This window comes from Pelodiscus sinensis, chromosome 3 (assembly GCF_052426305.1).
Source record: "Pelodiscus sinensis isolate ZL-2025 chromosome 3, ASM5242630v1, whole genome shotgun sequence".
In the NCBI taxonomy this organism is placed as follows: domain Eukaryota; kingdom Metazoa; phylum Chordata; order Testudines; family Trionychidae; genus Pelodiscus; species Pelodiscus sinensis.
Genome location: NC_143054.1, coordinates 103,912,044 through 103,936,562, shown reverse-complemented (window position 1 = coordinate 103,936,562; position 24,519 = coordinate 103,912,044). Strand labels below are relative to the sequence as shown.

At 42.7% G+C, this 24,519-nt stretch overlaps 1 protein-coding gene across 5 annotated transcripts in view; it reads right to left on the bottom strand.

Moving 5' to 3' along the window:
• The window catches only part of PHACTR2 (phosphatase and actin regulator 2), a 197,826-nt gene that overhangs the window by 27,737 nt on the left and 145,570 nt on the right, over nucleotides 1-24,519 (bottom strand). For 4 of the 5 annotated variants that reach the window (XM_075924328.2, XM_006139329.5, XM_075924332.2 and 1 more), the window contains 4 exons: nucleotides 18,946-19,101; nucleotides 10,374-10,601; nucleotides 3,168-3,720; nucleotides 894-1,093 (listed from right to left, as the gene is read on the bottom strand). In XM_075924328.2, coding sequence (XP_075780443.2) covers nucleotides 894-1,093; nucleotides 3,168-3,720; nucleotides 10,374-10,601; nucleotides 18,946-19,101 — 1,137 coding nt within the window. The remainder of the gene's footprint in view (nucleotides 1-893; nucleotides 1,094-3,167; nucleotides 3,721-10,373; nucleotides 10,602-18,945; nucleotides 19,102-24,519) is intronic. The other variant, XM_075924329.2, reaches the window with a different exon arrangement.

Sequence of the window (24,519 nt, the reverse complement as noted above, 5' to 3'; positions counted from 1 at the left end):
CCTAGTTCGAACTAGAAGGGTAATGTATGCATACCGCACTTGCTAATGAAGCCCGGGATTTGAATTTCCCGGGCTTCATTAGCATAAGCGGGGAGCCGCCATTTTTAAATCCCCGCTGCTTCGAACCCCGTGTAGCGCGGCTACACGGGGCTCGAACTAGGTAGTTCGGACTAGGGTGCCTATTCCGAACTACCGGTACACCTCGTTTCACGAGGAGTAACGGTAGTTCGGAATAGGACCCTAGTCCGAACTACCTAGTTCGAGCCCCGTGTAGCCGCGCTACACGGGGTTCGAAGCAGCGGGGATTTAAAAATGGCGGCTCCCCGCTTATGCTAATGAAGCCCGGGAAATTCAAATCCCGGGCTTCATTAGCAAGTGCGGTATGCATACATTACCCCGCTAGTTCGAACTAGCGGGGTAGTGTAGACATACCCTCACTTTTCTTAGGCAACTGTACTGCTGTGTGAATGTATCTATTTGTAGTTATTACCAACTTGGACTCTATCTAAACCAGGAAGATAGGCTCCAATATCACTGGAAAACCTACACAGTACCCCCTATGAATAACATGTTTAATACAGCTGGCCTAGTATTGGCCCTACAACCAAATGAATGAAATGCTCAAGCAATCACATAACTGAGACTGCCATTATCCTGCATGCCATCTCAACACAATGACAAACAGCTTCTTCCTCATCATTCCAAGATAGACCACTCAGATGAAATTTCAAAAGTTTCACACACACAATGTATCATCTGTGCTGTGAGTCAAAAGCCTGAGAAGTCCATAATCAAAGATGAAGGAATCTTGTCCAGTTAAACAATTGCTCATTTTTGGCCTTCACATAAAGCAACCATCTCTCCCCCACACATCCCTCTTCAAACTGTCTTACTTTCAGCACTTGTGTTATCGTCGTCATCATCGTCGTCATCATCAGTGTAGAGTATTGGCCCATCTGAATCAGAATCACTGGTGTGGCTCTCTTTGCTGCTCTCATGTTCAGGACTGGCTATAGGCTCAAGAGGTTCTTCTGTTGGTTGAGGACTTGTTAAATTAGGAGTCTCCTCTTCTGGGTCTTCTTTGGTAACTGAACTATTGATACATAATACACACGCTGTAACAGTAAAGTAAGCAACACAGAACCCTAAAAAGGAGCCTGCCTGGATAAGCAAGCATAAAAATACAAATCGCAGAGGGGTAGCCATGTTAATCTGCATCTGCAAAAACAATGAGGACTCCCATGGCACCTTAAAGACTAACAGATTTATTTGAGCATCAGCTTTTGTGGGTAAAAGCCACTTTGTCAGATTACTTCGTGGGTAAAAACCACAAAAGCTGATGCCCAAATAAATCTGTTAGTCTTTAAGGTGCCACGGGACTCCCTTTTCTTTATGAAAATACAAGCTATTTTATTCCAAGTGACTTCACCCTATCTATAAAGAGATGCAAATGGTCTTAATGATGAGCTGCACCAGTAATATATAAATTGCCTTAACGGCTAACAATAGGAGGTGTATACTGTGCAGAAGGGTCTTTCCTGAGCCAGAAAGAAGTCAGCTTGATGTAGGGGCATGGGATGGTACAAAGAGGTCAATTCAAGTTCTCTGATACAAGGGTCAGCCTGGCTCCATCTCTTACTGCTACTTCCAGATAGTTCTAAAAGTTACACCTCTCAGGTACATCTCTCCTTAATGGAACCTACATCAGTGGAGGACTGGTCAACTGAGCCCATAACCCTTCCACCCTTTGTGTGGGATGAAAGGGAAGGGCAGAGGCACAAGAACTTGATTGTGGCACAGATGTACTAGCCAGGAGTTCCTCTGTGCCAGGGGAATTCTCTGCTGGTGATTAGCATCTGGATTACATCCTGTTTATGCCACCTAAATGCTAGAGCTGCCTTGTGTGGTTGTGAATGATGTTGATTTCTCTTGTGGAATAAGCAGATAACAGTTGTGGGAATTGGGCTCACAAATTTACCCTTATAATGAGATCAGTTATAAAAAATATATGAGAATCCATAAGATGTTCCAATAATCTATAACAGTGGTTCCCAACCTTTTTTTTATATCAGGGATCAGCAAGCCCATTCACAAACTTTTGGTGGACCAGTAACATTTTTGCATATTCTTTATTTGCAAAAATATGCAAATAAAATGTTACCAGTTCACCAAAAGCACTGTCTCCCAGAGACCTCCAGTGCCAGCCCTGCCCCCATACCCTTTACTACTAGACTCGTCCCCAGAACTGCCCAGTGCCAGCTCTCCACCCTGGATGTCCCAGTGCCCCCCAGTGTCAGCCTCCTGCCCCTCATCTCCAGAGTCCCCCAGCACTAGCCTTACTCTCAGAACCCCCGGTGCCTGCCCCGCCCCCCTCATCTAGCTCTGTGCTGCCTCCCAGCCACCAGCTGAGCACAGCTGCCTGGGTCGTGGCAGCTCTAAGGTTGCCGTGCTGGGCTCCACATGGATTTTCTGCTGCAGAGCGAAATGCTCTTCTGCATCCAGGAACAGACCCTGCCCCTGCCCGGCGCAGGCATGCCTCTCCTAACAGCTGTGGTGGGAGGGGAGGTGCTGGGCAGTATATCCCAGCCCTGAACCCCAGAATCACCACGGCCCAGCAGCCAGAGGTCAATTGCTTGCTGTGGGCCGTGGCCCAGCAGTTGGGAACTGCCCGATCTATAACAAGAAATGTTGATGGATGGTTGGTCAAGTTGATTTCTGTAATGAATGCTATAAATAGGTGCAAGAGATACAGAGACTAAATTAGTCCAAACAAAAAAAGACCACACTGATAAGATTCAATGGCTATGTTGAAATCATACTTTGTAAAACCAGAAGATGTAGAACCAGAAATTAATGAACCAAAATTTCAGAGTGTTTGTCTGTATATCTGTTCCCCAGCTAGGAGACATGCACGCTTCCCTTAGGTGTGCCTGCTGCAGCTGCAATGGCCATGGACAGGCACTTCTCACTTGGCCCAAAGCTGCAGTAGTGAGGGAGAGTTGGGGATGTCCTCTCTTCCCGGGGCAGACTGAATACTAAACCTTTCACCTTCACACTCACCCCAGAGCAATGATTTAAATGAAGAAAAATAAAATTAATTTGAGTTAAGCACCTGAGCAGCACCAGGTTAATCTTCTAGTTGCTTATAAATGACATCAGAGTCTTACCATGTTGTGTTTTCTTCACTCCTATCCAAGCTATTGTCTAGCACTTCACTGCTAAGGTTTTCATTGTCTGCTTCATGTTCGGTCTGGAGAAGAGGATTAGAATCTGAGCCTGGGACAGACAGGCCTGTTTCGGTGCTAATGGGTGCACTGGGTGTTTTTGAGGCATCAGTGGACTGGCTGGCGGAAGGAGAGGAAGGTAGTGGTGGTGGTGGTGGAGGAGGAACAGTAGGAGGAGGAGGGATAACTGACTTGCTCTGCTGCTCTGCATCTTCAGATTCAGAAATGATGAAGGGAGGTTGCTCTGGCTGAGAGTTCTCCACCTTTGTTTCCAAATTGTCTGGTGCTGCACTGGAGGTGGAAGAAACATCCCCATCTGCACAGGTTCGTGGGGCTGACTGTTTCCCAGGTTTTTTCTTGCCCCTGGAAGTCCCTGATGTGCCTGTTTTACTAGATGTTGTCTCCTTAGAGGCTTTCGGATGAGATGATGTGGATGATGGCGATGGTGAAGAAGATGACTTGGAGACAGGTAATTTTTTTGCATGAGAGGAACTAGCTAAAATGAGAAAGGACAAACATTTTACAACCTCAGAAATGCAGTTTTTCTTTAAACCCTTTGAACTGCATTTTGAATTGATATTTTAATAAAAAATAACTAGACATAGCACTTCTATAACTGTAAGCATTTGACAACATCAGCTAACTATTTGACTCTTACAAGCCCCCTGTGAGGTGGGTAAGTCTGACTGCTTCCAGTTTTAGAGGTATGCTGAGACAGAAAGTGTAAGTACTTGCCCAAGGTCGTTAGGCCTGAGGCTAGAGACCCTGACTGCCATTACTGTGTGGTGACCATCAGGTCAATACACAGTAGTATTAATCTTAAAGATTACTAGTAATAATCTTAAAATACAATTGTTAAAAAAAAATACTCAATTGTTTTGACTGAATGTGTTGGGGAAAATTGTCAGAAGTCCTTACATGACAGGAGTCTGTTTCATTTCAAAAGTGACTCAGAGACTTAGGAGCTCAAGTCCTGCTGACTTTCAGTTGGACTTAAGCATGTCAGTGCTAAGTCACTCTTGAAAATGAAACTTAGCTTTTTAAAACATTTCAAGGCTTTAGAAAATGTTACTGTGTTTGTGTGCAAGAGTCTGATTTCACTATCATTAAAGCAGGGACGGGAAAACATTTTTTGAGTCGGGGTCATTGATCCACAGAAAAATCAATTAGGGGCCACAAATAACTGAGAAGGAAAAATCCCCAAAACCAAACCCTCAGGGATGTGGCTCTGACTGAAAAGGAGACTCTCCCCACATTCCCTTCACGTACAAGAGCTGGGGGTGGGGGGTATGCTAGTAGCACACTAGTAGATTTTGTGTGCTCCAGCCCTGTGGTTCTGGAGGGGGTGGGGTTTGGAGGGTCAGCGGGGGCTCCTCAATGCGAAGTGGGGGCTCTGAGCCTCAGGGGCTAGATCCAGGCAAGCCAGGGGCCAGATCAGGTTCCTGGGCCTTAGATTCTCCACCTCTGCATTAAAGCATGATTGTACATCCTCCTGTAGATAAACATGCACAGAACATTTGGAGATTTAGTTGCATGCATTCTGTGGAGAATTAGCTCCATGAAAACTTCCCTGGTCCCTCTCTTCTAAATAAGGCTGGCTTCTGATAAATACATTAATTAATTCAAAAATCCAGTTAGTGTGCAGTTAAAGTTAATGATCTTTACAACTAGGCTATCATCTTTATTGCCATTCCCTAGCACCTTTCATATGAAAATCTCAATGCACTTTATGAATATCATTTAATTACGTCTTGAAATAGTCTTGTAAGGCTTTTCTCTCCCAAGGGGAGAAACTGAGGCACAGCTAGCTGTTTTGCCCAAGATCATATAAGTCAATGGCTAAACTGGGAGTTAAATACAAGAATGTTGACAATTTTTTTAAAAAACACATACAATTAAATCTTTTCAATTAAAATACTGAAGTCAAATACTTACATTGTGATGGGAAATGCATTAAAATTAAGACAACGAATGGGAGCATTTAATAAAGATTCACAAACCAGATCGGCTGATTTACATTCTAAGTACAGAATGGGGTCAAGAGGCCCCACACAGAACTAGGGTAGGGACTAGAGAAATACTGTACTAGGGAAGCTCTGCCCATGTTCCTTGTGGAAGAACAGTTTAAGGATGTTATCAGCCAGGAGAAAGCAGGTGGGAGAATGAACTGCCTCTGCACTGCATGTGGCACAGGAAATAAAACTGATGTTGAGAACTGTGCAGGGTGTGTGTGATGAGTAAGAGGAATGCTGGTCAGCACTCAGTGGCTAACTCAGGTAGCTAGCAAGGGTATTGCTAGCCAAAAGAACCAGTGGGATACAGCGCTGAAATTTGAAATCCTGCTGCCTTTCTCTTCGGGTGAGTTCAAAGTTAAAGGCTGGAGGGAGCAGATGCAGTAATCAGAATTACCATGCCTACAAGCAGTGCTTTTTTTGTACAAAAAAGGATGCTGGTACTACGTACTGGGCAGTCCCGTCACAAAAAAAAGCACTGCCAAAAGGTATGTTGGGCATGCGAGTACAGATCAGCATGGATTATGAGTAGAGGGAAAAGATGTATTTAGTCACAATCAGGGTATTTTTCTTTGTTTTGGTTGTTTGGTTAAACTTCTCAGTGTGAATCTATGCCTTCCCTCCCCCACTCACTAAGAGCATACCCAGAGATATTCTCTGTGTTTTAATTAGTTTTACTCAGTTGCTCTGTAACACCTAGCCACTAAGTATGCTTTATAAAGTATATCTTTTTGTTTTGTTAATAAAATCACCTTTTTTAAGGTGACGATTTGATTCCTGTGTTCTGGAAAGAAACAGGAGGTCTGTCTCTGTGTGCATGTATGCATGCCCGACACTAAGAGGTCAGCTACCAGAGATTGCAGTTGTTTTCTCTTTATTTTTCAAGCTCTCTTGTGATACAGGAGCTTGGGGGTATCCCTCTGGAAGAAGTCCAAGTGATTTCTTCCTGAGTTCAAGAAGAAAGGGGTTTTCTTTTGTTTCACTTGGTGGTGGCAGCTACCCCACAAAAGTCAGTGAATCTGTGACTCTGGGAAATTTTTGTAAGCAAAGCCTATAGAGGAAAGGTATTTAAGGTCTCTTGCGGGCCCCCATCTTCTGCACTAGGAAGTGGGGAGCAGCCCTGACTTTGTGAAGAAAAACTTAAACAACAAGTAGTCTAGTAGCACCTTAAAGACTAACAAAACATGTAGATGGTATTGTGAACTTTCGTGGACAAAACCCACTTCTTCAGATGACCGGAGTATAAGAAGTCCAGATCCAAGAATAAATAAGAGAAGGGGGAGGAAGGGAGGAAAAAGGGGAGGGGCGGGAGAAAAAGAGAGACAGGCACATTCCACAAGCCAAATACACTGAGAAGAATTGGAACTTAATTTTATTCACAAGTTTAATTCTTATGCTAATAGTCTGAACCAGGATATACGACATTATCTTCCACCTTTTAAAGACTTAAACAACCAACCAACCAACCAATGGAGGTGTGATGGACCGGGCTGGGTCTGGGCACAGCTCAGGTGACTGCTTAGGGTAAATTGCTCAAACTCAGGGCTCCTTACAGCCCCAGACTGGAGAACTTCCCAAATAGGCCACAAATCAGTCACACCAAGCTCTTCAACTTTCAATCTGGCTAGCCAAGCCTCATGAGCAAAACCCCTCTGACACCCCAGCTCTTCCTGTGCCCCAATCAGTCCCGGGCCTAACAAATAGGTGAGGGGTTATAGAACCCAATCTCACCTTCCTGAACAGGTTCTTCCACTCTCAAGAAACCAGCCACAGATCCCAATTAATTTACAGTCTGGATCTTACCCACAAGATCACGCTGAGCCAATCCTTTAGAATCTAACATCTAAAGGTTTATTACTAAAAGAAAGAAAAGCATGAGAGTACCGTTAAGGACTCTTTACATGCATCGAATCACCCAATTCTCGATACAGGCTCTTAGCAGAGATGTTATAAACTGCTATCTTAAAAGTCTCTGGTGTACATGCTATATCAGGATGGGTCCACAGTTCTTCCCAGCTCATTGTTCCCTGCAAGGCTGCATCTGGGATCAGGAGCTGAACTCAAGACCAGATGGAGGGTGCCACATGGCACTTATATACCTCCCTGTCATCTTCCAAGCTGTAGCAAGTCACATGGTACTACAACCAACCCTGCGTCCCATGCTGGTAGCCCTTAGCCCTGGCTGGTTTGCAGGTATCAGTAACATTCCTGAGGTGTGTATTGGCATCTAGAGCTTCAGTGTCTCCTTGCTACTAAGCATAGCCATTGGCTGAGCATTCCTTGCCCATTGCTCAGCCACAGACAGAGAATTTTCCAGCATCCATACAGAGTACGTGTTTATAAATCCACATACAGATATTATACAAGTACATGAATAGCATACACAGAATCAGTAGAACACAAGCTTTCATGTGACACTTCACATGGTCCCCTTTGTATACACTTTGGGGCAAATATCTCCCCATAGGTGCAGCAGTGATCTGGCTGCTCCCCTTAAAATCCAGTAATGTGACAGGAAGTGCTAATGGTTCTTAATAGTCTCTTGTAACTATTTGTTGTCTCTCTTTTCTTTAAGGTGCTACTAGATCAGTGTTACACGGGTGTGCTGCGAGGCAGTCAGAGGTGTGCCGCGGAGAACAACAGAATTAAAAATGGCCACCCTTAAAAGGGGCAGGCAACTTCCCATTCCCCCTATGAATAACTTCCCCCGGCTGTGTTTTTTTTTGCTCAACCAAAACTCCTCGGTGTTCCTTTAAAAAAAAATTATTGTTTGGTGTTCTTTGGTCTTAAAAAGTTTAAGAAACAATGACTAGACTACTTGATTTTTTAAGTTTTTCCTGTTACAGACTAACTGGGCTATCCCTCTGAATACTTAGTAAAACTTGCTCTAGCAGCAAAAACTTGGGTTCCTTTGCTCTTAGAAAGCTGAAAGCCCTGAGACAGACTGACTAACTGAACTGGATGCTGAGGGCATGGCTAATTGCAGTTACACATAAATAGCTGGCCCCACTAGCTAACTTGGGCTCCTGAGCTTCAGATTGAGAGAGAATTTAATTGTACAGCTTGGGTTAGCTCTGGGACCAATCCACCCTGCAGGGTCCTAGCCCTCAGGTTCCAGCCCATTCCTGAGCATCTATCCCACAATTACATAGCCCCGGAGCCCAAATCAGCTGGCACAGGCCAGATGAGGGCTTTTAACTGTAGAGTAGACATTTTCTTCAGTCCCTTAGGGTATGTCTACACAGCAACATTATTTCAAAATGACTAGCACTATTTCAAAATAACTTAGTCCGTGTCTACACAGCAGGCAGTTATTTCAAAATAATGTTGAAATACTGTCAAACTGGAGGACTTCTTACTCCGACTCCTGTAACCTTCATTGTACGAGAAGTAAGGGAAGTCGGAGGAAGCGTGCTCTAATTCGAAGTAAGTGTAGTGTAGATGCTCCCAGTTTCAAAATAAGCTATTTTGAAATAAACTACACAATTCAAGGAGCTCAATTTGCGTAGCTTATTTTGAGTTAAGCTCTGCTGTGTAGACACACCCTTAAGGTGTCTGCTTAGCCTAGGATTGCCAGGTGTCCAGTTTTGAAACAGACAGTCCAGTATTTGAGCTTTCTGTTCGGGAAACAAATTGAGAAAATATAAATGAGAAAATATAAACGTCCGGTATTTTCTAAATAAGCTGTAATGTAGATTGTGACGTAATGTCAAGTGTGTCCGGTATTTTTGCTGAAACCATCTGGCAACCCTTGCTTAGCCCACAACCAGACCCGAAACTGAGAAGCAACAAATTGATAGGAAGTGACTCAGGAGGATGCATAATCTGGAGTAGTTTAGCAACTGGGCTAGCCACTTTGAGAGATCCTTTGGGGCTTTGTACTAACCTGGTGGAGTGGGTGTGTGTGGGTCCCCCTTACATTGCCTCCCCACCATTCCAGCACCCTTGTATGTAGTGATAAGCTCTGAATGTGACTATCCAAACTTTAGCAGCTTTGTAGTGACTTCAGTAGTCTTCTTTCATGCTTCAAATGCGAAACCTGCCAACATTTGCAATCTAACAATCGGAATATAGTTGGAAAGAAAAAAGCAGGCATTGAGTGAGCTTTCCATTTGGCCTATTGCATAAACAAAGTGCACTGATTATAAACTAACTAGTGTTTTAATTGCCTTTTAGTGGTGAACTTTTTTGCCACCCAATATTTTATAACCGTCTCAGTCAAAATATATTAGTGTCGTAAGCTTGACTGCTTATAATATTTAATTTGGCATCATTGCTAAATGGTGGCTAAACAGTAAACCACAGGATACATATGTCTGGACACGTCTACACAGCAGGGCTAAACTCGAAATAAGCTACACAACTTGAGCTATGCTTATTGCAGTTATTTCAAAATAGAGAACACTGCCCCAACTTCCCTTACTCCTCATACAGTGAGGGTTACAGGAGTCAGAGTAAGAAGCCCGTTCAAATTTATTTAGAAATAATGGGCTTGCTGTGTAGATGTGCACTATATTATTTTGGAATAATTGATGGCATTCTGAAATAACGCTGCTGTGCAGACATAGTCTCTGTGATTTAGCTAGCAGGATATTTTGTCATAAAGGTATTCTCTGTATCTCTTCAAACCAATCAACCGAGGGAATAGTTGGACTTTTTCAATGAGCTATAATCCATTCTAGCAGCTAGATGCAAATATATTTGACAGTCTCTAGGGCTAATTTAGTTGTTTTACATTCTGCCCTCTAAAGAGAGCCTGTAGTCTTGTAACATTTATTGAAATTTTAGTTTTTTCCAGGATAAATATACAGTGATACCATTTCCCACAACAACTTTTGTCTTGAGGTAACTAAGAGAAATTTTGCCTTGGAACTCACCTTTTTCTTCTTCCAACACCTCTATCCTCAGTTTTTGCAGGTATTTGGGAATTCTACATCACCTCTGTATAGTACTTAAACTCACATATACAAACATTACACAGCAAAGTGATTTATACAGGAGCTTTTATACAGCAGGGCATGAGCCCAATGGAGAGTTAGTAAGGTGCAGATTCATTAGCAGGTACAATTTACAGAGAATAATTAGTATAAGCATGCACATGCACCCACCATGCCAACACTGCCTGTCCAGTACTCACCAGCTTCTCGATTTGCATTGTGACCTGCTGGCTTGGGAGGTGGGACAGGGGGCTGCTTAGCAGGAGCCTTGACTTTTTTTTTAACATGAGGTGCTTCATTATTCTTATGGCTGGTGGCAGCAGCAGTAACATTTTTTGGCGGTATCGATGCTTTTTTAGGTTTAGGCTTAGACTTAGGCGGTGGTGGAGCATGGGATGCTGGTTTTTCAGGACAGTTAACAGTGCTCTCTATAAAGAAAGTGAAGAGAAGCCGACTGACACAGACACACACCATTTAAATCCAATGACAAGCCAGACAATGCTACTTAACTTTTTGTGAATCAGAAGAGAGTAGTTCTTCTCTTGCTTAATGTACTACCTCAGTGAAATGTTACACTAGGTCTCAACTGAAGAGCATTTTATGGAGGATGGGGCACTTAACTTGCTTCTCTCTATTTTAATCTAGCCCAAACGTTTTCCAAGTTCCAGACTTGACTTGCAGTAACACTAACTGGCCTACTAACTGTAGTTGGAGTCAATGTTAGAAACTGGGCGCTCCAATCTCCCCTTTTCCAAACACATTCCTTCTAGTTCTTTTCCCATCCGGTGCAAGCAGCAGACTATGTATTAAATGTGTGACCATTCTGTAATCTGGGACATCTTAATCACAGATTTAGTGCATTACCAGATCTAGCAATGGCTGGAAATATCAGCTACAGCAACTCAGTCTCTTGTGTCACACCATGTTTGCTCAAAATTGGAACTTTATTTGGGAAATTTTATTTTAACCCATCATTCTAGCCCAGCGCTTGTTCAGTCTCAGGGTAACCTTTCTGACCTTTTTGAAAAACACTTCATATAACAGTAAGAGTGCACAAAATCACAAATGTATTACTTGCCTGTTAGTGACAAGTACAATGTTTGGGTAAAATATAGGAGCAAAATACATAGTTAAAGTATTTCTAAGAATAGCTATCTTTGGCACTGTAGCTATTTTTGGCAATCAGTGTACCAGCTAATACAATTAAGATCATATTAAAACTACACTCTCTTTACGTCAAATGGCCATTCCTTGATCTATATTCCCTGCCTTTTACCCTTTCAGTTATTACACCTGTATCAATTCCAAAAGATAAGCAGCATTTTTTCACTATAAAGATTAGCAGGTGAAAGAGAAATAATGTGTTAGACAACAATTACACTGCTTTATCCTAGGATCGGGGATAAAGGTTTACAACCAATGCTATAGTCTAGCAATGATGAAGTTGAACCTAGTATGTTTATCATTACACACAGCATACAAACATATCTGTTCTCACATGTTGTGGGAATGAAGACAAATAGTTCATTCCTCTTCATTTACTGAGTTATCTAGCACACTCAGTTTCTACTAACTGTTGATTTTGTCATTCTTTATCTGCAGCCTAAGTTTACAGCATTATGGACTTGGCTGTTCTTGCTAATACTTTTGATACAATATTATGACAATTTTTATAATTATTAAACTGAGAGCTACTTCTGCTCACCAGCCACTTGAACTATCGCTCTGCTTTCCTGCTGAATCTTATTCCTAAATCAGATACACTTGGGGAGAAGTGTTATTAAACACTCCTTTTCTCTTTTATAGGACATGTTCTGTGCATATCTATCTAGTCATTGCAGCACCTGAGCATCTGTCTCAAAACTCTCCCCAGTTTCCCTTCCTGATGATGACTTCTGCTTTGAGGCAGTGGAAGAAGATATCAGGACAGCTGTGGAAGACATATGAAGAAGGTACCTATTTTTAAAAGGCAAGAGTACGACAGTGGCTACGTAACCTGCCAGTGGGAGAGAAAAATCAGATGAGAGATTTCAATTCTATGGCTGATTCAGTGAAGCTCACAACAGGACACTTTCATGAGCTACTTTTCATCACAGCCTATTCTCACCCAACCTATCATCTCTTATAGACATGCTTGGGAGGAGCGCCCCATAAAAATCTGTACAACAACCTCATTATCCTCCATCAAACTCTCCTTTGCTCTCATGCCTACAAAAAATTTGACAACAGTGAAGTTGTTGGTAGGCTGACACTACTGCCTGTCTTGTTGACCAGTATTGTCTCTTTTGGTTCCTTGCACTCTGTTGTCTGTTGGTATCCATCTGTCATCTCCTGTCTTATATTCTGGAGGGTACAGACCATCTTTTTGTTCTGTGTTTGTACACTGCTTAGCACAATAGGGTCCTGGTCTGGGATTGGGGCTTCTAGGCACTACAATAATAAAAATAATACAGCCTGGCTTTCCCACAACCCGACTCTTGAATCACATGAAAGGCTGGGACTGTCTGAGGCCTGTAACTGGGTCAGGATACAACTGTGTTGTAACTGACTCCCCCCTTGTGATTCTACTTGTATATGGGCCCTTAATCTGCATGATTATTCATTCTTTGGCATCTCAGCTGAGTGTGACAACAGCAATAGCCATCAGGGCCAACTCTAGTTATCCGTTTATCCATAGCCATTTCCACAGTATATCAGCTGTGAGGTGCAGTTTTCTGATTTGGACATCTGTCCACTAGGAACTGTACTCAGATGATGAACTCATTTTATAAAATTACCAGAAACAGCCATCAGGTGGGAGTAACTTTTAGTCACTATCACCTTGTACCAGATTTGGACAGTGACCAATCACTTGGCCCAATAAAATGCATCTATCAAACTCCCTTTTAGAAACAAACAAAAGGACAGCAAACATTATGGCCTCATTCAAAGCTTCAATCAATACTGTATTTATGCACCCACAACAAGACCTATAGAAAGCTCAGTGTCTGCATAGACATCTACATGATGTCCAAGTTTACAAACAAGCAGCTCTCACTGTGACAGCGTAGCCAGATTTCAAAAAGACATGATGAGACCCAAATGTGCTGAGCAATTCTGAAAAGTTATTCATTTTGTGACCTAAATGGTAGCTGAGTTATTTTTAAACTGGAACCCCAGTGGTGGATGTTGAACCTTTCTGAAAATCCATCACAACATTCTCTCATACTATCTAGTAGTATTATTTCTGATGCTAGAATAGTATCACAAAGAAATAGCAACACAGCAGGCTCAGGAGGATAGAACAGGTAGAGCAGCAACTCAGGCATCTAATCCATGTCAACAGCAAAGTCATACTCTCCAGGAAAAGAAATGTAACTCAGCGGGTGATGCTAGGAAAAACATGTTTTGCAAACAGCACATGGTTGCCGCAGGTTATTGCAAAAATGAAACTGCTATGAGAAGAGACTTTTCACTTTTGCTGTATGTGTACCTAGCATTGACATGGTTAACCAAGAACATGGGGGTAGCCACTTGTGCAGCTCCAATTCTTTGTCACCACTTGTATCAGCAACACAGTGTGCAAGAGAACTTGTGAAATGGAATTTGTAGGAGTCTTTGGGTCAGGGGAAAGAGGCCAGTTTACATATGCCTCTCAGTGGAATAACAGCCTGCAGAGTGTAATTCTGCAGGGAGTAATTTATGAACGAGAATGGAGCTGAGAGGCTCAACGTGACTCAGGCATTTCAGGTCTGGAGTCCTCTCAGTGGTAGACAAGCCCTGCAGAAGTCTTTTGGGTGAGGGGGGAAAGATGTGTTTGATATGCTGAATGTGTGTTATATAGTTATTTTAAGAAACCAAAGCCCGTAAGAAAACAGAACTGAAAATCTGTGGCTGGAGAGTGTTCTTTTGTGCATGGCCAGAGAGTTAGCCCACTGGCTTATATGTTCATTTAAGGATCAGAGCCAATGTTTCCAACCAGGAGAAAAATAAGATTAAGTTAAAGGGAGATATGGGATGAGTGGACAAACAGAGGGAGAAAGAAGTCACAATGAGTTAAAATTCAGGGCCTTTTTTGGAGCTTGGCATAGAATTCTTCATTGGAAAAGAGACCCATAGATGTAAAATCCAGCTGGAAATCAACATGCAAGTTTCCTGCAGAGGAGGACATCCACAAGAACACACAGCATTGTTCAGCTAATCTACTGTAAATGCTCAGGAACATTTCAGAAGCTTGTGTTCAGTCTCACAGCATCCAGGACGGAGCCCTGGCTTCCCACATTACTATCGTTTTTCAGAGCACTAACAATCATAGCTGGCTACCAGTGCTATCAGTCAGTAAAATTAAACTTCTCAGCTTCCATTCCCATTAATATCTTGCTCCTGGGTATTCAGCCAAATATTTCCTCAAGTCCTAGATAACCATGAAGCATGAAATTAACTATCTGGAATAAAAATGGATTGAATCAGTTTTGTAAACTAAACCAAACTCTATGCTTAAGGTTCTAAAATAAGCCAGTAAGCTAGAGACAGAGAAAGAGGAGCAATCCTGCCATGGCCTCAGAGACATTATGCTGTGCAGTGCACTTTTGCTTAATTCATTTTACTTTGTATGTTTCAGTCTATTGTTTGCCTGCCATTTCCCTAACTCTACATAAAAAATGGTTTTTCTCCTTTAATCCCTAACATATTACATGTGTAAGGACTCTGTCTCTGGGGTGCTTGGGGAAGGGAGGAGACAATCATCCTTAGGAATTACAATTCTGGCACTTTTCTACAACAAGTGCAGCCCATGCTCTCCCTAGTGCTTGGGACAGTTCATAGGAGAGGGAAGGGGAATGCACAAATCTGGCTACACCTTTCTTCCACACTGTTGCCCAATCTGGAGCCAGACTGGCAACCCCACTGCCTGGCACTTGCATAGCTCCAGCACCCAATCACATCTACCTCTGTGTGGGTGAACTGGATGGAGCAGGGACATACTCAGAAGCTCCCTATTCCCTCTCCTCCACTCTAGTGTACCTGTACAGGATGGCTAGAATTTAGCTCTTCATTTTCTGTGAAAAGTGTGGGGCAATTCTCCTTTCAAAAAAAATTGGAGTTCACAGAGTAAATAAATGATACAGGTTTCTCACCTGAAAAGGCTCGATAATCAATTTACATGTTGTATGTAAAAACTCTCAGCAGTTCCTCAATATGCTTACGGAAGAGAGGTACTTCCTTTTAAACATGCCACTTGGATGAATGACATCACATCATTGTTTCAAATAGCAGCAGTTACATTATTAAGCTGCCAAAGGGATTTTTTTCATCAAATGTTAGAAGCATCTGTAAACTGACAAGCAACAGATGGGTGTATAGTTTATAGAATTGTTTGGCAGCACATAGGACACTTAGAAGGTTATTTTTCATGCCCTTTTGCTTAATTCATTTTATTTTGTATGTTTCAGTCTATTGTTTGCCTGCCATTTCCCTAACTTTACATAAAAAATGGTTTTTCTCCTTTAATCCCTAACATATTACATGTTCCATTAGTGCTGCCAACTCTTGTAATTTTACTGAGAGTTTTGTGATATTTGTTTTTTCCTTTAAAGTCCCTGATCCTGGAGTCATGTGAGAAGCTCACTTTTCAATTTTTTAAAAGTTCTTAGCCCTCCCAGTTGTAAGCAAAAGCTTGAACACATAAACTCTAAAGGCTCAAAATCCAGAGGCACATTTTTTTAATCTAAAAATTTTTTTAAAGCACTTTGGTCTGCCAGTATTGATTACTGCAGCATGTCACAGTATGAAATGAAAGGAATTAATCATGCCTGGCCTGATTTTGCTCAGTAAGTCGGAAGAGTATGCACTTCTTGCAGGATCAGGCCTCTAATATTTCCACTATTGTACTAGACAAATTCAAAGTGCTTTATATCTCCTATGTAATATTACTAAAACTTTATTGAAGCTAGAAAATCAAAACCCCATACTTCTTGTTTTTATCACCTCCCTTCCCAAAGCATTTCAATTTCTCAGAGGAATTGGAGAGAAGAGGTATCATAATTACTTGTTCCTCTTTTCTCAGACAACTTGGGTAGGAAGGCTTTGGAGTGGCTCTCTACAAAGCTATCACAGTAGGTATAAAAGGTAAGAGAAGGTAATAAATATATTCAAACTTTGAACCTTCTAGTTTAATAACTCAAAATCCTGCAGGACCAGCCATGTAGGATCCAAACACAATTAAAATAAAAGGTTATTTTCCTCTTAAATGTTTCAAAAAAGATCCCTGAGTAGGAAAAGATTAAATAATAACTGACAAAATCTTTAGCCCCAAAGTCAACCTGAACTTTTTTTGGTGAATTTACCTTTCCCGTTATTTTTTTCTCTACTGAATCTAAGAATTCCTAGTCCTGGCTGGGACCAGAAATTGGATGTGCCAAAATACCATAAGACAAGTTGGTTTTGTTTATCTGGCTCAACCAAAGGCAGCAAAGTACTGGAAATCTTACATGAAATCCAATTCTCAGATTTCCAGCCACATTTTGCTGTTCCAAAAGGTTTGCATAGTTCGGAGAAGGATACAAATTCTGGGGTGACTAGCTGAACTGACACACTCAACCTTCTGAGGTTCACTTCTTGCTAGAAAAGACTACCAGAATATTTTGGAAAGGCTATTAAATCAAACAACCCAGAAATAAAGAGATCCTGCATGCTGGTACTTTCCAGGGAACTCCAGTAAATGGTCTGTAATTCAAGAATAATTTTCACTGTCAATGAAATAGCAGTGTGCATTACCAAAGATGTTAGAAAATAAACACTTATGGAAGTTATGGGACAAATCCTGTGATCCTTACTCGGTGTTTACTCTTCCTTATTCCATCAAACTGCTACTGAATCAAAGGATGATTGAAGACATTATAAATAAACTGATTTCAGGATTTGGCCAAATATTATTTAGCATGTATATGTTGCCTTCCACAAAGCATCTTATAGACACTGTGTACAATTTTCAAAAGATTGTAAGGGTATGTCTACACTAGCCCCTTAGTTCGAACTAGGGAGGCTAATGTAGGCATTTGAAGTTGCAAATGAAGCCCAGGATTTAAATATCCCGGATTTTATTTGCATCTTCCTGTCCAGGCGCCATTTTTAAATCCCCCATGTCTGAACTAACTGCCTGCGGCTACACGCAACAGTCAAATGTTAACTCGAACTAAGTGGACTTAGTTCGAGTTAACGTTTGACTGCCGCGTGTAGCCGCGGGCAGTTAGTTCGGACTAGGGGGATTTAAAAATGGCGCCCGGACGGGAAGATGCAAATAAAGCCCAGAATATTTAAATCCCGGGCTTCATTTGCAACTTCGAATGCCTACATTAGTCTCCCTAGTTTGAACTAGGGGGCTAGTGTAGACATACTCTAAGTGACTTAGAAGCCTGAGGATACATCTAAACAGCAGTGTTATTTCATAGTCTGCATCTACACCACCAGCAGTTATTTTGACATAATGTCAAAATAATGCTGAGCTGGAGGACTTCTTACGCCGACTGCTGTAACCCTCATTCTACAAGGAGTAAAGGAAGTTGGAGGAAGAGTGCTCTAACTTGGACTTCCTGCTGTGTAGACAGTGCCAAAAGTTGAAATAAGCTATTTCGACTTAAGATACGCAATTGACATAGCTCAAATTGCGTAACTTATGTAGGCTTTAAGCCCTGCTGTGTAGACGTGCCCTACATTCAGTTTTCAAAGTGATTAGACCAGTGATGGGCAACTAAGACTACTGAGTGGGCTGCATGAGTGGCCATCCTTCATCTCAGTGCGCTGCATGACCAGTTATGGGCAACTTGCAGTCTGCAGCCCACTGGGATTCCATCTGCGGCCCATGTATTGCCTCTCTGCCCCCATCCCTCACATGCCTCTTTTGCACTGGGGCACTGGAGCCTGCACTTCCTACTCCTCTCCCTCCCTCCCAGCACTTTCAGAGCACCACGAATCTGCTGATTCATGCTCTGTCCCTGCACCCCCCCTCCCTTACAGAGCTTGAACAGCTGGGAACAGTTGATTTGTGGCATTCCAGCTCTGGGAGAGAGGGGCGGGAGTACAGGCTGGAGGAGCAGAGGGCACAGACAAGCAGCACTTCGAAGGTGAAATTGTCGCTTCTTTCCAGCCACCAGCTGCGCGACTCTTCCTCGGCCCTCTGGTCCATGCTCACCACCACCGGGTGAGCAGGGGCTGAGTGCATCCCACATGTGGGAGATAGGAGCTTTGCTCGGTTTGCTAGAGCCCATACGAAACACTCAGCTGCATAGGGCACCATGAAATTTTGGGAATCTTGGTGCCCCAGATGTTGTAGTGTACCACGCAGCAGCATGTTTTGCATATTGGCAGGGAAAGCCATGAGGGACATTAATTTGAGGACTTGTTTGAACCTCCACTTGGACGTACTCGTGCTTCCTTAGAAAGGTTTTAGACTTTTTTATGACTTGACCAAAAGGCAAAGCCAAGAATCCCTTGAGGGAGAGTTAAACAGTGGCAGGTTTGAGGAAAAAGCCTTGTACAGTGTTCCAGAGACAAAGACGCTGTGCAATGCCGTGACCAGCAATGAAGGGGTACTCATGCGGTGAGGATGCACTATTCCACTGAATGTTATTATCCCAATTTCTCAGGAGAATCTGAAATAGAGACTTGCCTAAAGCCAGAAATGGAGTCAGCACTTGTGTTAGAGATTAGAAATCAGACCCTCTTGGCTCCCACCTCTGTGCTCAGACCACTCTCCCTTTTATGATTCAAAGGTTTGTGAAGGATTTGTTTGTTTACCTTTATCTTCTTTTTTTCCTTCCGCAGCTGGTGCTTTGGCTAATACGGAGCCATTGTTTTCTGTGGTCTTTATTACATTTTCTTCCTGTATGGTTTCTTCACTGATAGTTATGGTGTGCCCATTTGAGGTTTCAAAATTTACTGTTACATCACCATCTAAAATGAAGATGAAAAAACTGTTATTCAATTTTACAGCTTGCTCAAAAGCTAGCTCTCCATTTGTTGTCAACTCAGTAATTTTTCAGGTTTTAAGTTTCCACGAAAGAAAATTACAATTTCACATTCATTTATTTTATGTATAAAACATTCTGATTAAGTTGTAGTCTAAGGGTATGTCTACACTACAGAGAAGATCGAAACTGCTGCTGTCGATCTTCCAGGGTTCAAATTAGCGGGTCTAGTTAAGACAGCTAATTTCAACTCATAGACTTTAAGGTCAGAAGGGACCATATGATCATCTAGTCTGACCCCCTGCACAATGCAGGCCACAGAATCTCACCCACCCCCTCCTAGAATAATCCTCTCACCTATATCTTAGATATTGAAGCCTTCAAATACTTTGAAGACCCCAAAATGCAGAGAATCCTCCAGCTGTGATTTGTACCCCCATGCTACAGAAGAAGGCGAAAAACCTCCAGGGCCCTCTGAGAAGGGCACTCTGGTTGATGCCGGTAGTCCTGCTTCCATGAGGAGTAAGGGTATGTCTACACTACCCCGCTAGTTCGAACTAGCGGTGGTAATGTAGTCATCCGCAGTTGCAAATGAAGCCCGGGATTTGAATTTCCCGGGCTTCATTTGCATGAAGCCGGCCGGCGCCATTTTTAAATGCCGGCTAGTTCGGACTCCGTGCCGCGCGGCTACACGCGGCACGGACTAGCTAGTTCGGATTAGACTTCTAATCCGAACTAGCTGTACACCTAATCTGAACTAGAAGCCTAATCCGAACTAGCTAGTCCGTGCTGCATGTAGCCGCGGGCTAGTGTAGACATACCCTAAGGGAAGTCAAAGGAAGAGTGTTTTCCCTTCGATTTTCTGCAGTGAAGACAGTGCCAAAGTCGACTTAAGGTATTTCAACTTCAGCCATGCAATTAACTTAGCTGAAATTGTGTATCTTAATTCAACCTTGTCCCATAGCATAGACATACTATTACAGAGTTACTTAGGGTATGTTATAAAGCTCCCTGTTCAATGAGTTTGCAACTTCCAGATCGCGTAACAAGTAACATGGATTACCATTCAACTTCCAGCCCTTCAAACTGAACAAGTCATGCATCATACAAGTAATAAAGATTATGCAGCCCAAATTTTGCCCCAGCTTTTACAACAGATTATATTTACTTATTCATATTTAACTATGGTCTCCTCAATCCACTTATGACACTTCCCTTAATGAACACCCGCTCTCTCCACTGCATCTTGCTCCTCACTCTTTGCCTCCAAATATTTGGAGGATGTTATCTACTTATATTAGCTCAATGCCCTTTTTTCTCCAATTCTGTCCTTGACTAACTACAATCTGATTTCCATTTCTCCACTTCACTGTGCTTAATAAGATCAGTAATGTTCTTCCAGGTCATTCTCTATTACTTTTTTTCCCCTCAGGTGTCTGCTGCCTTTCTCCTCCAACTGAATTCTCTCTCCCTGCTAAAACTCTATTACTCTATTTCAGATCTCTTCTTTTCCAGTAGGCTGTTCACGTATTGCCTTTACTTGTCCTCTTTGGCCTCACCACTTCTCCCCTCACTCTTCTTTAATCCATACAAAATGCTGCCACCAAAATTATTTCCCTCACTTACTGCTGCTATCATGCTGTTTTCCTTCATCTTCTACATCTGGTCCAGATTTCTTACCATCAAGACCTTGCAATGCCTTTAACCTGTCTACATCTCTGTGTTCATCCCTTCCTCCTCCCCATCCTGCTTAACAATTCCCTTTCTTCCAACTTTCACTCTCTTCCTGTCTTTGTGTGCCTTCTTTCTCAGAGCATCAGGCTTTAACCTCATCTTCTTTTCAATGGTTCTTTAAAACCTATGTGTTTATTACATGGAAAGCCTGCCTTAAACAGAAAAACATTATTTCTCCTTCCTACCATTTTTTTTCTTTGTACTGACCAAACCTGAATGAGAATTTAATGTGTATTGCAACAGAATATCAAGTACTTGGGGAGAGGGGGGAGAATAGACAGGGGAGGTTAAAGACATAACTGCCTATGTATGACCATTTTAGCTCATTTATTTTAAATCTGGTTCTAATCAAAGATAGAGATTAAAACATTACTTTAACTGCCCTTTCCCACCAAAATACAATTTACAAACACCAATCAACAGATAGCACCACAAAAGAAATATATTTAAAACAAAAAACAGTTTGACAGATAAGTAAACTGATGCTCAGAGCAGTGAAGTTCCTGGCCTTAAGCCACAGAACAAGATGGTGGCAAAGACGAGTTTAAAACCCAGCTGTTCTGAGTGTCATGATCTGATACACAAATGCTGAAATGGTGTTAGAGACATGCCCCAGCACTAGCAATTGTAAAAATAACCCCGTTTTAAATATTGATGTATATGAAGCTGCAGGGAGTATAAATATTACCCTATTCCTGACTTCACACCTAACATTCACTATACTGATTTTTCAGATCAGTCAGAGAAAAACATTTTTAGTGGAATAATTCTGTTCATAGAAATATTATCAGAAACAGTCCTCTAAAACTTTTATATTCCACTTCGGTTTTCAGTCAGTTCCTTGTTCTGTTATCCTGACAAAATCTTTTTAGTCTTCATGATTCATTTTAGGAGATGGGAAAAGCATTGCAGATACTAAAATTGTATTAGACTCAGATTTTATTACATCTAGATTTGTATTTATTAAATGAAGAACAGTACAAAACACCACCATTGTGAACAGCAAAACCACAGCTTTTTAAAGACAGATGTGCACACTGCTGAAAAACTTCAGGTATAATTGGACTTAAGTACTTTACACATGCTTTATATAATACATCTTGCTGTGTTTACCATTTACTAAATCTGGTTTTGTTTTTAAACCACAAGAATTTTCCTCAAAGTTCATTATGCTTCTGCTATTGGAGTGTAGCGTGTGAGAGATCCTACACCTGCTACCGCTCAATATTTGAAATGTCAGCTGTTGAGTTGCTTGCTTTGGTTTACACTTGTGGCGCACTCAGAGCATTTCTACTCTGCAATTAGACACATGTGTCTGGCCTGTGTCAGCTGATTTTGGGGCTGGCAGGGCTCAGGCTAAGAGGCTGTTTAATTGCCCTGTAGACATTTGGACTTGGGCAGAAGTCTGAGCTGTGGGACCCTCCTACCTCAAAGAGTCTCAGAACCCCTGCTCTAGCCTGAGCCCTAATTCTTATACCACCATTAAACAACTTCTTAAGCTTAGTCAGCTAACGTGGGCCAGCCATGAGTTTTTAACTGCAGTGCAGACATACCTCAACTGGTAAGTGGCAGGGCCCCAATGCCTTTAGTTTTCTCATTGATAATCACCACGTCATCTTTCATATGTTGGGAAGAATAGCTTAACTCAAAATATCCTATGAGTCACCGATTCCAAAAAATACCAATAAATACTTAGCACTTTTCATCTGCAGAGCTAAATCTGCTTTGCAAAAGTACTAAGCATTATCCCAGTTTTATAGATAACAAGGGGGTGGTGCCCCCTGCTCGCTATTCTTGCCAACACCCCAGTCTCTGGGAGTAGGCAGCCCTAGCATCCCCCTGACCACCAGGCAGCCCTGGCCACCCCCCTCTCCCTCTCTGGCCATGGGCAAAGGCTGTGCCAGCCCCAGCTCTCCCTCCCCCCATCTTGCAATCTGTACTTCAATTTGATCCCCCTACCTCCATTCCTGCATTCACCATCCTTCCTACCCCTGGCCCACCCCACTCTTCCTATCCTGACCCCGCCTCCTTTCTCCATTCTTGCACCCCATCCTTCCCTGACCCCTCTCCACCCCCACGTCTCCATTCCAATATCCCCCTCAATCCCACCATCCCTCCTTACTGCACTGCCCATCCCCACATACACCCTATCCCCCTTCCTCCCTCCCTACACACACCCTGCCCCCTCCCATGAATTCATTGAGTTGCGTGACCCTCCCCGCAGGAGCACCATTGGGCCGGGCAGCAAAGCCCACCCCCAGCCCAGCCTTTCCACACAGGCCTGTTGAGGCAGCTTTGCCCTGTGGTGAGCCCACGGAATCCAGAGCATAGAGCAGCTGCTCCAGAGAGCTGGGGAAGCTGCCGGGGTGCAGGACCTGTCCCGCTCGCGGTGGGCCCAGGAGAGTGCAGCCCCCAAGCACAGTGGCCAAGCCAGGCTCCATAGCACCAAGCCACACAGCAGGTGTGTAGGCTGGTCAGGCTGGGGCTGGGAACCAGAGGCAGGCAGATGCTGGTCCACAGGGTGTGCGGGGATGGAGCCACCGCCCCCACCCACATTTCTCGGCGTGGCCACATAGTCAGGGTTCCTGGGGATGCAGAATGATGTGATGAGGTCACTATGTCATCCCGCAGGAAAAGTTCTTTTTATCTCTATAGATATAAAGAAAGGTTAAATACCTAAACTTTAGTAAGGCATTTGATACGGTCTCGCATGATATTCTTATTGATAAACTAGGCAAATATAACTTAGATAGGGCCACGATAAGGTGGGTGCATAATTGGCTGGATAACCGTAGTCAGAGAGTTGTTGTTAACGGTTCTAAATCCTGCTGGAAAGGGATAACAAGTGGAGTTCCTCAAGGGTCTGTTTTGGGACCCGTACTGTTCAATATCTTCATCAATGATGTAGATATTGGGATAGAGAGTACTCTTATTAAGTTTGCAGATGATACCAAACTGGGTGGGGTTGCGACTTCTTTGGAGGATAGGGACATAATTCAAAATGACCTTAGCAAGTTAGAGAAATGGTCAGAGGTAAACAGGATGAGGTTTAATAAAGAGAAATGCAAAGTGCTCCACTTAGGAAGGAACAATCAGTTCCATACATACAAGATGGGAAGCGACTGTCTAGGAAGGAGCATGGCGGAAAGGGATCTAGGGGTCATAGTGGACCACAAGTTGAATATGAGTCAACAGTGTGATGCTGTTGCAAAAAAAGCAAATATGATTCTAGGTTGGATCAACAGGTGTGTTGTAAGCAAAACTCGTGAAGTCATTCTGCCGCTCTACTCTGCACTAGTTAGGCCTCAGCTGGAGTACTGTGTCCAGTTCTGGGCGCCACATTTCAAGAAAGATGTGGAGAAATTGGAAAGGGTACAGAGAAGAGCGACAAGAATGATTAAAGGTCTAGAGAACATGACCTATGAAGCCAGGCTTCATGAACTGGGCTTGTTTAGTTTGGAAAAAAGAAGATTAAGGGGGGACATGATAGCGGTTTTCAAATATCTAAAAGGGTGTCAGAAGGAGGAAGGAGAAAATTTGTTCCTCTTGGTTTCTGAGGACAGGACAAGGAGTAATGGGCTTAAAGTGCAGCAGGGGAGGTTTAGATTGGACATTAGGAAAAAATTCCTAACTGTCAGGGTGGTCAAATATTGGAATAAATTGCCAAGGG